Source organism: Terrapene carolina, unplaced genomic scaffold (genome assembly GCF_002925995.2).
Source record: "Terrapene carolina triunguis isolate 2854851 unplaced genomic scaffold, T_m_triunguis-2.0 Scaffold96, whole genome shotgun sequence".
Lineage (NCBI taxonomy): Eukaryota > Metazoa > Chordata > Testudines > Emydidae > Terrapene > Terrapene triunguis.
Window position 1 is genome coordinate 14,115,161 of NW_020664447.1, and position 15,648 is coordinate 14,130,808.

A 15,648-nucleotide genomic window follows, 5' to 3' on the forward strand; every position below is an offset into this window, starting at 1 on the left:
CCCCCCCCCCCCCCCCATGCACCTCTCTCTCTCTCACAGCATTCCACAGTAATGGTTGCTTTGTCTCGGAGCAGATAAGCATGCCGGCTGTCAAACAGAGTTTTCAAAGGGCATATCCAAAACAATGACAAGAATGGCCACTTGACTTAAGGGGATTATGGGACGTTTCCGGAGGCTGATCAGAGCGCAGTAATGCAACACGTCGTTCACACTGACACTGGGGCGCTCCAGTGGGGGCACATCAAACGTTATTCTACTTGCCGAGGTGGAGTACCAGGAGCGCTCTAGCCCTGGAGTCAGAGCGCTCTACGTGCCTTGCCAGTGTGGACGGGTAGTGTGCTAGTGTGCCCGGGGCTCCTTTAATGCACTATAACTCGCAAGTGTAGCCAAGCCCTTAGTTATACAGTGACTCTTTCTATGCTACATAATTGAACTAGTGGTGCTGTTTCACTAGTTCACTTATCAGTGTAACTATTAGTGGTGCTATCTGTTCCCACTAGCCATGGTGTTTTGGTTTCATGTTCACTGTAGCTTTGCTGTGCATTCTTCTTCATTGTTGTAGTATCTCTGTCTCCCAATCAGAGTGCCCAGCAGAGCTGCCTGAAGCAGTGTTTTCTGGATAACTTCTAGAAAATTTCAGCTAACCTGAACCCTGTTTGTGGGAGTGCAGAAAGGCCATCTAAAGTTCACCGGTCACTTGGGGTAGAATGAGAAGACTCTGCACAGTTTGAAGCTTTTACACAAGTAATCTCTGTTCACACAGGCAATGCAGCAATAAAGTTTTGTTGTATGGTTTGTTTGCTTGAGTTAAGACTAGTCCCCCCAATGACAGTATTGCCTTTGCATTGCTTGGAACATTTTTGTGTATGAATGCAAGGTGTTACCATTGTATCGGGGAGACCACTTGATAGCTAACACATCAATTTTTTAATAATATAAACAAGGCTGATGAGACACTTGCAGAGCCAGGAATAAAACTGAAGAGTTCTGACACCCTCTATCCTGCTTTAACCAACAGGTTACAATTATTATAGGTGGCACAGCTAGCGATGCTTACACCCAGTGTTCCCTGACACTTATAAGATGCTTTTACAGTTACTTATAACTTTAACTATCTAGGCTGAAATTTTCCATGTTGGGTATCTGCCAGAGGCTGAATTATTTTTGAAAACTTCATCAAAAATGGTTTAGCTGTTCTTCAGATTGAGGTTAAGGGACAGTCTGTTAAACTCTAGCTGTTTCATTGAGAAGCTCTAGCACATCTGTGCTTTGTAGCAGGGACTTGAAATTTGGCCTGGAGGTCTCCCTGGTGCCTGGGATGTGTCTTCTACCATCCATGTGAAAACTTGGCCAGATTTGAACAGATTATGACCCTCTGAAAATCTGTTTTCACAGGCTCAAAGGGTGTTAGAGTTTGATAGCTAAATTCTCCTAAGGTTGCATCTGTACTGAAATATGCTTCAGCCTAGGGGGGTTCAGGGACTGAGCAGGACTTTTCCCTGCAATTGCTCCTCCTTGGGACTGCTGTGGTGGCAGGCACAGGAACTAAGAGCAAAGAGACTGCTTCTAATCTGCTCTGCGTTCCTCCTGCTGGACCCAACCAATGTGGAAGACTAGGAGAACACAGCCTGCGTACAGCTCTGAGGGGTAAGGAGCTGGGTTTAGGGCTGAACAGGATTAGGGGTGGCTGGGATGAAAGAGACTGGTGGGGTCAGGAACTGAAAGGGTCAGGGATGATGTGTAGGGCTGGGGGGAGAAGGGTATGTGACTACTCAACAACCCTCCCCTCAGAAGCTGGAATAGAATCCAGGGTTCCTGAGTCTCATTTCTCTGCTGTCTGCAAATAGCTATGAAAGCCATTGGCAAAATGTGTGCTTCATCTCCCTCACATGGCTAACCAACACAGAGGATGACAACTTACCACCGCCAAACCTCAGAGTTACAAACACCTCGGGAATGGAGGTTGTTTGTAACTTTGAAATGTTTGTAACTCTGAACAAAACGTTATAGTTCTTTTTTTTTTCCAAAAGTTTACATCTGAATATGACTAAGGGCATGTCTTCACAAGCAATGTTAAAGTGCTTTAATGTGGCTGTGTAATCGCTCTCCCAGCGCTGTTAGAAAAACACCCCCATGAGGGGACTAGCTACCAGCGCTGGGAACTGAAACTTGCAGCGCTTGGGGGAGGGGGGGGGTGTTTTTTCAAGTTGCAGCGCTGTAAAGTAACAGTGTAGACAAGCCCTTAGTAAAGTTTCAAATCTGTATTATGCAGAAGAAGAATGCTGCTTGTAACCATCTTAATTTAAATGAAACAAGCACACAGTCTACTTATCTTGTCAAATCTTTTTTAAAACTTTCCTTTTATTTTTTTAGTATTTTACATTTAACACAGTACTGTATTTGCTTTTTTTTCATCTGTGCTGCTGTATGATTACGTACTTCCGGTTCCAAATGAGGCGTGTGGTTGACCGATCAGTTCGTAACTCTAGTGTTTTGTAACTCAGAGGTTCTACTATATTTCTGTCCGTTACTCTGTTGATGCAACTAGCAGAGGTCTGAGCTGTGGATCTAAGCATTCTAACCTACTGATTACCCATGGGAGAGTCAATATGGTTGCACTTAATGGAATTTCTGTTGTTTAAGAAATTACATACCAAAAAATTAAATTTAAAGAATGCTAATAAGATTTCCCTTGCAATGTTAGTGCATCCCTGTTGTGCATATGCATTATGATTGTCTTTACGTGATCATGTACTTTTCCGCAGGACCCCTGCCTTGTTCATTTTAAATGGATGGATGTTGACTGAGTGAGCAGCTAATCAATATTTTGTTTTGTTCTCGTCCTTCAGTGTATGGCCTCAGGCCTTGTTCATTGCACGCTGTTCAGACCATGCTTTGAATGCAGAATTAATTTTCTCGTGGGCTTTTCTATGACACTCAACTCACTATAGTATCTGAGTGTTTCATAGACATTACCTCATAGGAGAATTGTGAAGATAAATTAAAATGGCATATTCTCTTTTTATGTATTGGGAATTGAAGCATAGATGCTTCAACATCAAAAGTATATGCTAATTTTGGGTGGACAATTTGAGATTCTTATGGTCTGATTTCCCCTCCCTCCTATTCCAAAAGCTTATAGCACTTTCTGTTCAGAGCACAGCTCTCACTGACTTCAGTTGCTGCTGTGACTGCTCAGCACTTCTCTAAATCTTCCCCCCAGTATCTCAAGTCAGAACACCCAGAAAATGAGGAAAATTGAATGGCTATTTGTGAAAAGTTTGGTTTAAGTGACTTGCCCAGCAGCACATAGGACCTTTGTGGCAGATGCAGGGATTAAATACGGTTTTCAGGGAGGCATTCAAACCAAAGGGCGGTCCTTTATCTTCCTGCAGCCCTCTCCCTCGTTCACTAAACACCTTCCAGTTTCTGCAGCAAATGAGTCACAGATCCTACAGACAACAGCCTCGCTAACCTGATTTATTCAAACACAACCTTGATTCATTTCTTGAGCACTGTCAACTCCACCATGAATGAGGCGAGATCCTCTTAAAAAAAAAAATAGTATGTGATCCTGTAATTAAAGACCTTATTACAATACATATGCAGAAAGGGGTGGAATTAAGGTTACATGGGAAGCCTTAATTATGGCACTTCCTAACTTTTGAGAGGTTGGCTTTACAGCTGTAACTTTCTATAATGTAGTTCTGTGTTTTGTAATAAGCTTATAAAGAGTTGTCTACATCACTGGTGCGCAAACTGTGGGGCCTGCCCCCGCCCTCCCTCTCACCCCCACCTACCCACCCCCCAGGAAGAGGCACAGAGGAATGTTTTTGGGCAGGTGCGGTGGAGCCCGGGCTAGCCTCCACAGAGGGTGTGGAAGGAACACCACGCCCCCATCCCAGCTCCTCTTCTATCCCCAGTTTCACCCCCAACTCCGCCTTCAGCACAAGTTCTACCGCTGAGGAAGCCTTGGCTATGCAGTAATGGAGGGGGGGTGGTCAAATTCCCTTAATGGTAAGGAGGGACACGAGTGGAAAAGTTTGTGCGCCACTGGTCTATGTATGTAAACTTACCTATTTTAATAAAAAATATATAGTATCATTATGTTGCAGAAATTCAAAGATTTTCTCAATTTTAAAAAAACCTTTCTTTTAAGTGACTTGGTTTCAAAAAGAAAATTCCCCTCTGCCTTACTGAGTTCTCTCTCTCTTCCCCCTCCCCCCACAATTCAAGTAACTCCTCTTAGGATGAATTTTAAGACCATTAATTACTTATCAACTGTATAGAAAGCCTGTTCCCTAATTAAATCTCGTAAAGATTACTAATTTCTTGTGTAATCTCAACACTTTGTAGCCTAAATGTGCAGAGGAGATCCTTCAGATGTTGGATTATGGAAACAAGAATAGAACACAGCACCCCACTGATATGAATGCCTCATCTTCTCGGTCCCATGCGGTCTTTCAGGTAAGATGATATAGCACCGAGATTCTCAGATTTCATTGCTCTGCGACCCCCTCTGACAACAAAAATTACTACACGACCCCAGGAGTGGGGACCAAAGTCTGAGCCCCACCCCCCGGGGGGCAAAGCCCCAAGCCCCAGCAAATCTAACGCCAGCACTGGCGACTCCATTGGAACAGGGTCACGACCCACTTTGGGGTCATGACACACAGTTTGAAAACCGCTGATATAGCATGTTTATTGGCTGATATCTGAGACTTAGTGAGTTTTAAGTAATTTTTTTTAAAAGTAATTATTAAGCTTCAGAATGGCTATCTGACTATGGCAATCTTGTTTTATTAGCTTGGGTAGGAGGAGAGAAATGCTGCCCATTTTTACTGTTGTTCTCTCTCAATTTGTTTGCTTTATTTTAACTTTGTAACTGTTATCTAGTTCACAGCATTTTGGGATACAGTTTATGTGAAATACATTATAAAAATAAAGTTGCTTGTTCGTTTCTCTTCCTCTCCCCCCCTACACCCATGCATCCTTCAAATAAAGTTCCCTCAGGAATAGGTTTTAGATACATTTGGAACCTAGCTTGAAGCTGCCATGATGCTTTAAGAAACTGATATGAGAAAAAACATATGCACACCCAAAAACTCCAAAGATCTATAAAAATATTTATACAATATCAATAAATGGTGTCTGAATGCAACAAGGGAGGTAAGGGTAAGTTACTGTATTTGACAAAACATCAACCCTTTCATGACTTTATGCACGTGTATGTTTTCCCCCACTTGCTTAGCAAGATCCTTGGAGTTAAATATGTCTTTAAAATTTCCTGATCTGGTGATTTTTTTTTATTTTATTTTTTTTGTCTTTGAGATAGAAATAAATAACAAGGCATATCGTTGTGATGAGTATTTCCTGTCCTTTCCAAAAAACACTTCGAGTTCTGTTGTGCCCTTGAGCACCCTGGGGTCAAAAGTAGTACTGAAACATGTGTGCATAAAATGCATTGACTGTCTTTTAACCAGTCTGCATTTTTAAACATGAAAGGTTAAATCAGTTAGGTGTCTCAGTACATTTGAGATACATAGACACTATAACTTAGTGGTGCTTCCACACTGTTAAAGTTGCATCATGACCTCTGTTTAAAGATGGGCTTTCCTAAATCCTCTAAAAGTCAATATGCTTAGTCCAATTTCTTTGAAATTGGGTGTGCCTCAGGAGTTTGCAGGGTGGGATTAGCGACCCAGATTTGGAATTGTTTGAGCTGGGGTTCCAGTGATATAAGCCCTGGGAAAAAATAACCATTTTAAAAAATTTTTCTAGATGGCTTTTTGCCCAGAGCTAGAGATCAAATTGCTGATGTGATCCAAGTCAAAATGGTCTTAGTCTGTTGAGTTTTAGCCAGATATTCCATGGCACCCACTAAATCTTTGGAGGACCCAAACTGAGAATACTTTTTAGCTAAGGCACTAATGACTGGATGAATCACAGACCTGTTGATGGCTGTGAACTCACCCTGTCACTAACAAAACTAAGGATAAGTTAAACATAAGCCTCCACCTAAAACAAAAAGACTTTGAACTGATTGTCTTGAGGCTGCTGCAATTTGTGAGTCCTAGATGGCAATTTCATTTTGGGAGGAATGTCATCAAGGTAGTTTGGGGGAAAGAGGATTAGACGTGGGAGGAGGGGGTATGTGGGGAAAATTGGAGAGGGCTTCAGGCCTGCAGTGAGGAAAGGGGGTTATAGGGAGTGGATTGGATGGTACGAGAGGTAAGAGAGGTTGAGGATCAACTGTGGGAGACATTGCACCCCCCAGCTCTTCTGGTGCACCCCAACACTGCATGAAAGCTATTAATAAAGTGTTGGAAGAAGATTAATGAGGAAATTGAATGGTTCTTGGCTAACTGGAAAACGTGTACTGTATGGCACAGAAAAAATTACAAGCTTGGACACCTGTGTTTCTCAAACATTGGGTTTCTCTCAAACATAAATCTATCTGTATTTTGGAAGAGAAATCCTGTTTGTAATTTTTCTCACCAGCCTTGCCACAAATCCCACCCTCCAACCATTGTGAAACGCCGCTAGGAACGTTATTCCACTGTAACATTGTTGTCCTTCAATCCAGGCACTGCATGCGAGTCAGGTTATAGGAGATGGGGTAGTAGGAGTTCAGGGCAGCTGTACCCATATTTCCCTTCTAGGGCACGGACTCTAGGCTCCTGACTCCTCAGCCATCAGCTGTCTTGGGTGTCTCTCCCTCTTGACTGACGTTTTTCCAAACTGCATAGTTCCCTGCCTGCCTGCACTGTGATACTCCAAGCAAGCCAGACTGCCTAAACAGGCCAGCATCTGCACTTTGCTTTCTCTCTGCAGGCTACAAACAGCATAATGGTCACACAGCTCTTTATAAGCAACCACATTTATTCTTAAGCTGAAAGCATTACAGCAAAAACATACTAAACAAGAAAAGAACCTTACACACATGTTAAAAAGGGTACCAGACGTCACCCCAACTTTAGGCTCTGGTAGGTGTCAGTCCTTCAATACCCACAATAGGGTTTTTCCCCATGCTTACAAGTTCATTACTGTCTCATTCAGAACCAGAACAACCATGAATAGTTCAGTCTTTCCTTTACACAGCTTGGGCCTTTGATCTTGGTGTCCACGTAACCGGTGGTCAGCAGACAAAGGCCCCCTCTTCAGGGTGTAGCTTCAGTCGGCTGGGTTTTTGCATATCCTGAGTTGGGGAATTTGTATTTACTCCCCAAGATATTACCCAGGAAAGGTCACACTTTTGTTCCAAATTCTAATCTTGTCTGGTATGCTCAATATATTCCTTTGAAACCCCAGGTCTCATATCTATCACATCTCCCCCTTTGAGAGGTTATGTATGATCCCAGCCCACAATACTACATAAACCATTCATTTTATACAATGGACCCCAAAGCCAGTTAAACTTAATTCAATAAGGTGTCACAAGGATATTGCCATTGTGACAGATATGGCAATTTTCTGCAATAGAAACATTTTGTAGATGAAGAAATGAAGACTTAAGGGGGACAAGTTCCCTGCTTGTAGTGGGGAGGCTTGTGTACAATAGTGGGGAGGTCTGATGGTGCTGCCCGTGGGAGCCAGCTGAGGTCACTCAATTAGGGTGAACTGCAAACAGAACGGGGCAGACAAACCCCAAACGCTGGTGGATATTCCAATATTTAGATTTATCAAGCCAGCACAAAACAGCTTTTATATTACCATATAGGTTACTCAGAAGTCCAAACAACGCAGTTCCCTTAAAGTACCCAGCCTCAGGCCTCTGTCCAGACACACCTGTCCGATATGATGATGATTACTGAAAATCTTATCTCATCACATAAAAGAAAAGGTTCTTCCAATCCCAAAGGATCAGCAACTTACCCAGGTTCAATTATAACTTAGATCTTACCCAAAATACACGCTTATAGCCAATTCTTATTAACTTTCTTTGGGGGCGAGGGGGGGCTGACCCAGTGTGCTCTTTGGGGGTGGGGGGGAAATGATTGATTACTAATTCCTACCAATAACATATCTTTTCCTCTTTTAAAAAAAAAAAACCTAGGAAATTCTAAGGCAAAAAATACTTTAATGCAGAGTTACGGTTGCTTGATTGTATGTCATCCCTTTGCAGAACTGAGTTGAGCAAAACTCATCTGAAAACCAGCAAATGCATGAGCAACTTTAACTTTACCCTCTTTCATCAGTGCCCCAACACACCCCATTAACATGCACATCTTTACTCTGCTAACTCCACAGTTGCTGAAATGTATAAGCCCTTTACCTCCTTTTTATAGTCCATTTACTCTCAGCTATAGGATTACATATAACATTATTAAAGGACAAAAAAGAAAGAAAGAAAAGTTGCCTATGTCACCTTCCCTCTACTCTCTTCAAGCAGTGCCTCAATATGCGCACAGCGTATACTCAGAGATGTACCCACATTAGCTGGAGCAGAAGGAAAGTGGCATGGACAATCATTTCCTTTTTGTCCTTTAATATCATTAGATGGAATCATGTGGGGGTTAAGCTCAAAGTCTTGTCTCTTTCACCTACAGAAGTTGGTTCAATAAAAAAAAAATTACTTCACCTACATCTTTCTGAAAAATCTTTAGCAATTTGATGATAGTTTTGCAGTAATATGGTCAGTTTAAAATTCACTAAGAGGAAATTAAATAAAACAAAAAAGCCTTAACCTTAAGCTGCATGCTATTGCTTTGGCTACCTCAAACAGAAATTTCTGAATCTTGGAATTCCCCTTCTTTGTTTAGCAATGAAAATGTTGTGTTCGCTATACAAACAAGGGAAATTTCCAGATTTAGAAGTGTCTGCTTGAGATAAACTGCCATAGTAGTTCTCCAGTCCAGTTATCCGTCTCTTGAGCTGGCTAGCTGGAATGCAGCTGCTGCAACTGAACTCATGAGTACAATGACTAGAGTCAAACTATTTCAACATGAGCAAAAGTGGAAGACCCATTGACCGAATTCATAGCTATTTTGAGAAAATTCATGAAGATAGTAAAGAATCTTGGATGCAAAAATTGCAAAGAAGGGGGTGGAAAGACCATATGAAGAACCACTTTGCAAAATGCAGTTGAAAGAACAATCACCAGAACCACTGACTTTGGATAACCAGATACAAATATTAGAATCTGTATCAGGATGAAGGTATTGATAATACTGCATTGCCATTGCTAAGTACATCAAAAGAAAGTTGGCCAAAGACAATAAGGAGGAAGTATCATGGTTTTTCAACCACACATGGATATCTTGTAATAACTCCAGAACTGAAACAAAAAATAGACTAGAAAATTGCAGAATATTTTTTTATGCCTGTAATATTCCCTTTTTTGTTGTTGAGAATCCAACTTTCAATCAATAATCAGCTGCCAAAGGCTGGGCTACAAAACACCCAGTTGAAAGAAGGATAGCAGGTGAACTGTTAGATGCAGTCATTGATGGTTTGAATTATGTGGGAAAGCATAACATTAATACCAAATAGCTGGAGTAATGTGTACAATGACCCAGTTACAACTAACTGTGTGCACATAAGGAAAACCATGGTGTGTGTCAGCGGTTGATACTGGAAACAATAAGGAGACTAGAAAGTACTGTGCTATGCTGGCAAGAGAAGCCAAGGCATTATCAAATTAACTGTACAATTGTGTTTTTAAGAACTACTTGACAGACAATTTGAAAAAGATGCAAAGTATGATAAGTGATTTGAAACAAGATGACAACACTTTGGTTACGAATGGCTGTGCATCACATTGTCTAAATCTACTTGGACAAGACCTTACACCAAGTCCTTTGAACAGTGTTGTAGATTTACAAAAGTATTTTTGTAATCACCATGTGCCTGGAGCCTGGTTCAAAGAATTCCAAGCTTCTGTAAAACCTCCATTCCTGGTGACACACTATGGAAGTCAAATAACTTCCTAGAAACATATGTTAAAAATCAACTGCATAATCTCAGGATTGCAAGTGATTAGGCAGAACTTGAAGATAGAGTGCTCAGTATAATTCATAACCAAGGAATTTACCTAGAAGCAAAGAACTTGATCAGTCAGGTGAAACCAGTTGCTGTGGCACTTGATGCACTCCACAGGGATAAATCAGCAATTTCTGTTGTGTACAAAGTATAATTGGAGCTACTAATAAATGAAGTGCTTGCACCACACAAGACAGAAGTGCCTCATAAAATCTCTTTTGTAATTACTCCATGTTGACCAACCTCCTTCATCCAAAATATGAAGGAAAGAGACTGTCAGCTGAACAAGAAGAAATTTCAAGGCAGTGGCTACTCAGCAAAAATCCTGATTTTTTTTTTTTTTTTTTTTTACATATTTACTAGCATTTAAAGTAGAAGAATCTCTGTATCCAAAATCAGTGTTTTCATCGGCCCTCAAAGAAAAGGTTTTCCCTATAAGATGGGGAAAATATGAAGAATGTGAATATTCTGACATTATTGAACTGGTGTTGCAATTGCATCAGTGTTTGGCAAGCATAGAATGAATCTTTTTAAACTTTGGATACATCCATTCGGAACTGAGGTATAGGCTCATCGTGTATCCATATGACGGGGTGTACCAGGCCCTTTGAGGCCCTCTGGAAGGTCATGCTGTCCTACCACACCCTGCCCCAGAAAAAAGGCAGTAGAGTGGGGACCTCTAAGCAGCCTAGAGAAGCTGCAGGGGAGGAAGCCAATCAGAGCCTACAAGGCTCATATAAAAGGAGTTGCAGGGTCTGGACAGCTCAGTTGCTGGCTGGAGCCAGAGGAGGAAGAATACTGTTCCTGGCTGTCTGAGGAAGCTGCAGCAGCTGGACAGAGCAGTCACTAGCTGGGACCAGAAGGAGTGAAAGTCTGGGAGACTGGGGAGAAACCCTGTATAAGCAGGGGTAGAAGCTGTCTAGGCTTAGAGGCCTGGGTGAGAGAGAACCCTGATGAAAAGGGCCAGAGACTTATTAGCTCACCAGGTGAAGGGACATGTGAGAGAGGAACCCTGAGAGAACAGGACAGAAATTGTTACAGACTCTCTAAGCAAAGAAGCCTGGGAGAGAGACTGCTTAAACATGGAACAGGCTGAGGACCCAAGAAGCTGGTGGGACAAAGTGGGAAGCAGCTCAGAGAATATAGCAATAGACAATAGTGATGGAAACACCAGGTGGCTGCTAGTTGTAGGGTCCCTGGCTTGGGACCCAGAGTAGTGGGCAGGCCCGGGTCCCCCCACCGGCCACAGACAGTGTGGCCAAGGGCCGAGAAGGCAAAACGTTTTGTTTGGAGCCCAAGAAGGGCCCAGAGATGGGATTGATGACTTTGGAGAGGGGCCAACCTTTCATTGAACTATTACCCCGGAAGGGGTTTGTTTTCTGTCTGTTTCACGTGAAGGCTGCGTACTGAAAACCCATCTGAAAGAGAAACTACTGTCAAAGGATACCGAAAAACAAAGAGCGCAGCACGCATCTGGCCAGCAGGAAGCACTCATGAGTGGCCACAACTTTATAATCCCGACAACATCAAAGTTGGTCTTCTGCTACAGAATTCTGCAGGGCCAAGTGGATCTGGATTGGCAGTCTGCAACTCTGCATGCTTCTGATTGCTTAGTAGTTCAGGCCTACAATTGTCATTCTCATATAATCAAATGTTTTCAGCGTGACATGTATTACTTCCTTGAGGAAAAACTAACCAAAATATTTACTAAACATTCCAATGTTCAGTATTATCATTACATATATTAGTATTACACCCACTGCAGTTTTACTTTTTATTTGTACAAACTTAATTTAATCTCTGAATCTACTGCCACAATTTGAATATGTAAATAAAACTAAGTATTATGTGCTGTGCATTAATAAGTTTTTAAAATAGGAAATGCCTTAAACTGTAACTGACTTTTTTTCCTGGGGCAGTAAAAACATGATTTTACCTGGTAGAAACCACATCTGGTAAATACCATGCCATCTCTGCAAAGATGATATCACCAGATTATTATTATCCAGTCAAAGTTTCTTCCATATTCATTGCAACTTCTCTCATCCAATTAGTCCTTGTAAATGAGCTAGATCTTGAACGTTTGCTTGGGTTTACCTTGTCTTTTTTAGATCTATGTTGACCAAAATATTTAGTTGGCTTTCCCTTAAAAAATTCTGTTTTCTATTTCATTGCATAAACTTGTTCAAGAACCAAGATTCATTCTGTCAACAAAAGCAATCTTCTACCTTATTTTATATTTGTCTGTATCTTATGTGCAGGATTAATTAGACTAGAGCTGGGTAAAAAAAAAAAATTTTTTTTTTCCAAATAGTAATTTCACTGAGAGATGCATTTGGGAGTGGAGTACCAAAACATATTTGGTCTGACCCAAATTTCCAAATAAAGTTCTCAGATGCATGTTTGTCAGCCAGAGGCAGGGGATCCAACACAACCAACTGCAAAGAGTGGCTCACTAAATGTCTGACTGTTATAAGTATTTTTCTCAGACATCCGAGCACCCTTGTCTATATCTAGACTTTGGCCCTCAGGAAAGTGCACAGTGTTCAGGAGTTTTGTATACACAAAGAATACTTTACTTCTGTCTCACTGCAGAGGTGCCAGAGGACAAGTTCTTCACCAGTGAACTCGGGTAACATCTTTCACCACCTGACCTTTGGGCTGGCTGTGGTGGTACTGCCCACACTTCAACACTATGGACACCCGAGCCACAACATCTATCATATAAGATGCTTTACTGAGAGACTCAATGGAAATGTGTGCCTGTCACAGTTCCTTTCTTTCCTCCCTTACCATAATAATAGTTTCAGCTGGTGGACTGGAGTGCTCACCTAGATCTCCATCCTCCACAAGTTTTATGAACTCTGAAGGAAACAAGATGCCACGTCATGATACTGAAGATAACTGTTATTTGTCTGGCTTGCAAGGTTTCTCACTCTGGTCAAATCTTCCAAACCTGTCCAAATTCTGATGGGCAAGATTAGGGCAATGTATTCACCAACTATTTAAGGATGGTTTGATCTAGCCAGATGCATCTAAGTTTTTCTGCTCTGGGAGTATAGCCTCCACAAATGACTCATCTCCCATGGAAAGATGTCTTGGTAGTCTTTTTTAGTATAGATTATAGTCAACATCACAAATGGTTTATACAGTCTGTGTTGCATCACCTGTTCTGTAAGTGAAGTGAATCACAGTTAGGTCTCTTTCCATTAATTGATGATGCCCATTGAGTCCAGTTCTGCTCCAGGGTCAAGGAAAGCCCGATATCACTGACTGTCTTTCTCTGGACTTAGGTCAGGAATTCCTCTGTGAATGCCCTCTGATATTGTTGATTCAGGAAGTTTTTCTGAATGTGAATTGGTATGTATCCAAGATGCTGTCAATAGCCCTGGCATGGCAGTTTTGTCCCGACACCCAGTGTTTGACATTGGAACTACAAGTCCTGTTTTCCAGTTTACTGGATCTCAAGGTTTACTGGATCTGAAGTGTTTCCACCCATGTCAGAAGTTTAGTGGATCTGCAGCTAGAATCTTGGATTGCTGGAACAGTTAGGGCAGGTCTACATTTAAAAAGCTGCAGTGGCGCAACTGCACCACTGTCACATTTTAGTGAAGATGCTCCTACACTGACTGGCATAGTTAATCCACCTTCCTGAAAGATGGTAGCTATGTTTACTCCTGTTGACATAGCGCTGTATACACTGGAGTTTAGGTTGGTATAACTACATTGCTCAGGGGTGTGGATTTTTCACACTGCTGAGCAACCTGGTTATATAAATGTAAGTTTGTGGTGTGGACCTGGCTTTAGTTGAGGATATTCTGCTTGAACAACCGGAAGAGAGAATTTGAGCAGTTCAAAGGGGAGTGAATTGGTGACCGTCATTCTTATTACCCTTGGAACAATTTTAAAACTCTTTAACTTTTAGTTGGATGTCATTTGGCTGCTATTCCAATTTTCCACCTTCCTGGGTGTGTGCATGGCCACGTGCACAATTGTCAGAGATTTTTGCCTTAGCAGTACCCATAGGGTTGGCTGTAGCGCCCTCTTGAGTGCTGCGCTCAGCATTGGTATACTAGGCGCTGCCAACCCTATGCCCTCTCGGTTCTTTCTTACCACCCGTGAAGGTCGGAGCGCCTTGTCTTGCATCGCGGTCTGACCCCCTAGTCCAGCCAGGAACCAGACTCATGGGAGTGGCAACAGATCCCGGCCCCTAGTAGGGTCATGTGCCCAAAGCGAGCCCGGCAGCCAAAGAGCAAGTAGGCTGACCGCCACTGTAGATGCCGAGCCAGGTGACGGACCCAGCCAAGGCCCCGGCATCTACCGGCAAGCCGGTTATGGGACTATCCCCTAAAGCAGCAGAGTGTCCCAGACCCAGGCACCGCACCCCCGATCCCCGATTAGAAGACACAGGTTCCTGATGCCATGGTCTTGTCTGCAAGGCACAGGACACTTGAGTTGCGATGCTGATCCCCATACTCGTAGTACCGTCGGACCTCCTGCCAGAGTTCTCCACGGCACAGATCACCATCACCTAAGCGTCAATTTCCTCCCTGGTGCGGGATCGTTCCGGTCTCCGCACCATTCTCCAGCTCCCTGGTACCTCTCTTCGGGCAGGCACCAGTCCTCGCCCTCTCCTTACTTTTTGCCAACAAGGGCCAGTTGGCAGACTCAGGCATTTACGGCTCCGCCCTGGTCACCGGAAGGACAGTGGTCTGAGCCTGAAGGGGAATTTAGCCCCTGGCCTATAAAAGGTAAATCACCACAGGCCCGCGAGACCGGCGTGGCTCCTGCAGCATGGAGGCAGGGGCCATGGCCCACTCAGTGTCAGTACTGGAACCCATGGGGTGTACCTGTTATGCCGGTCCCGTAGTCCCACCATTGCTATCAGGCCACATCGGACAAGCTGCCCCCAGCATAGCCGGCACCCATGTCGGATCATGGTGCTGAATCCAGCACGGGAGCAACACAGTGGGCCCTGATGCCCAAGGAGCTGTCTCCGGATGAGCACAGGGAAGCCGCCCCTCCCTCTGCTGTGCAGTTATCTTCATCATCTCCGGATGAAGCAGTAGCGGGCCCCTCGCAAACGAGCAGCCCACGTCCCTTCTCCCTCCCACCCACCCACCCACCCGACGACTTCAAGGAGCACCAGGCCCTGCTCAAAAGGGTGGCTGCCAACCTAAACTTGGAAGTCAAGGAGCTAGCTGAGTAGTCCAACGACCTTTTTAATGTTATGCCCTCCTACACCCCAGCCCAAGTCTCATTGCCTGTCCACCCAGAGATCCTTAAAATTGCCAAGTCTATGTGGCAGACCCCCTCTTCCATTCCACCTACCTCCAAGAAGGCAGAAAAGAAGTACTATGTCCCCGCAAAGCGATCAGAGTATCTGTACACCCAGCATCCAGCGGGATCCCTGGTTGTGTCCGCCATCAACGAAAGGGCCAGGCAAGTGGAACAGCTAAAAATAAAGACACCAAGGGGCTGGACTTGTTTGGCAGGGAAGTTATTTGGATAGCCAGCCTGTCTATCCATCAGGCCCTGCTAGGCAGATATAACTTCAACCTGTGAGACTCCATCAGCAAGTTCAAGGAGGGCCTCCCACATGACCGAGTCCAGGAGTTTGCCACCTTGATGGACGTGGGCAAAGCGGTGACAAGAGGTGCCTTCCAG

At 43.4% G+C, this 15,648-nt stretch overlaps 1 protein-coding gene across 1 annotated transcript in view; it reads left to right on the plus strand.

Annotated features, from left to right (window-relative positions):
- Positions 1-15,648, plus strand: part of KIF18A (kinesin family member 18A) — a 111,841-nt gene that overhangs the window by 11,790 nt on the left and 84,403 nt on the right. The window contains exon 5 of the mRNA XM_024214882.3: positions 4,357-4,467. Within this exon, the coding sequence (XP_024070650.2) occupies positions 4,357-4,467 (111 nt within the window). The remainder of the gene's footprint in view (positions 1-4,356; positions 4,468-15,648) is intronic.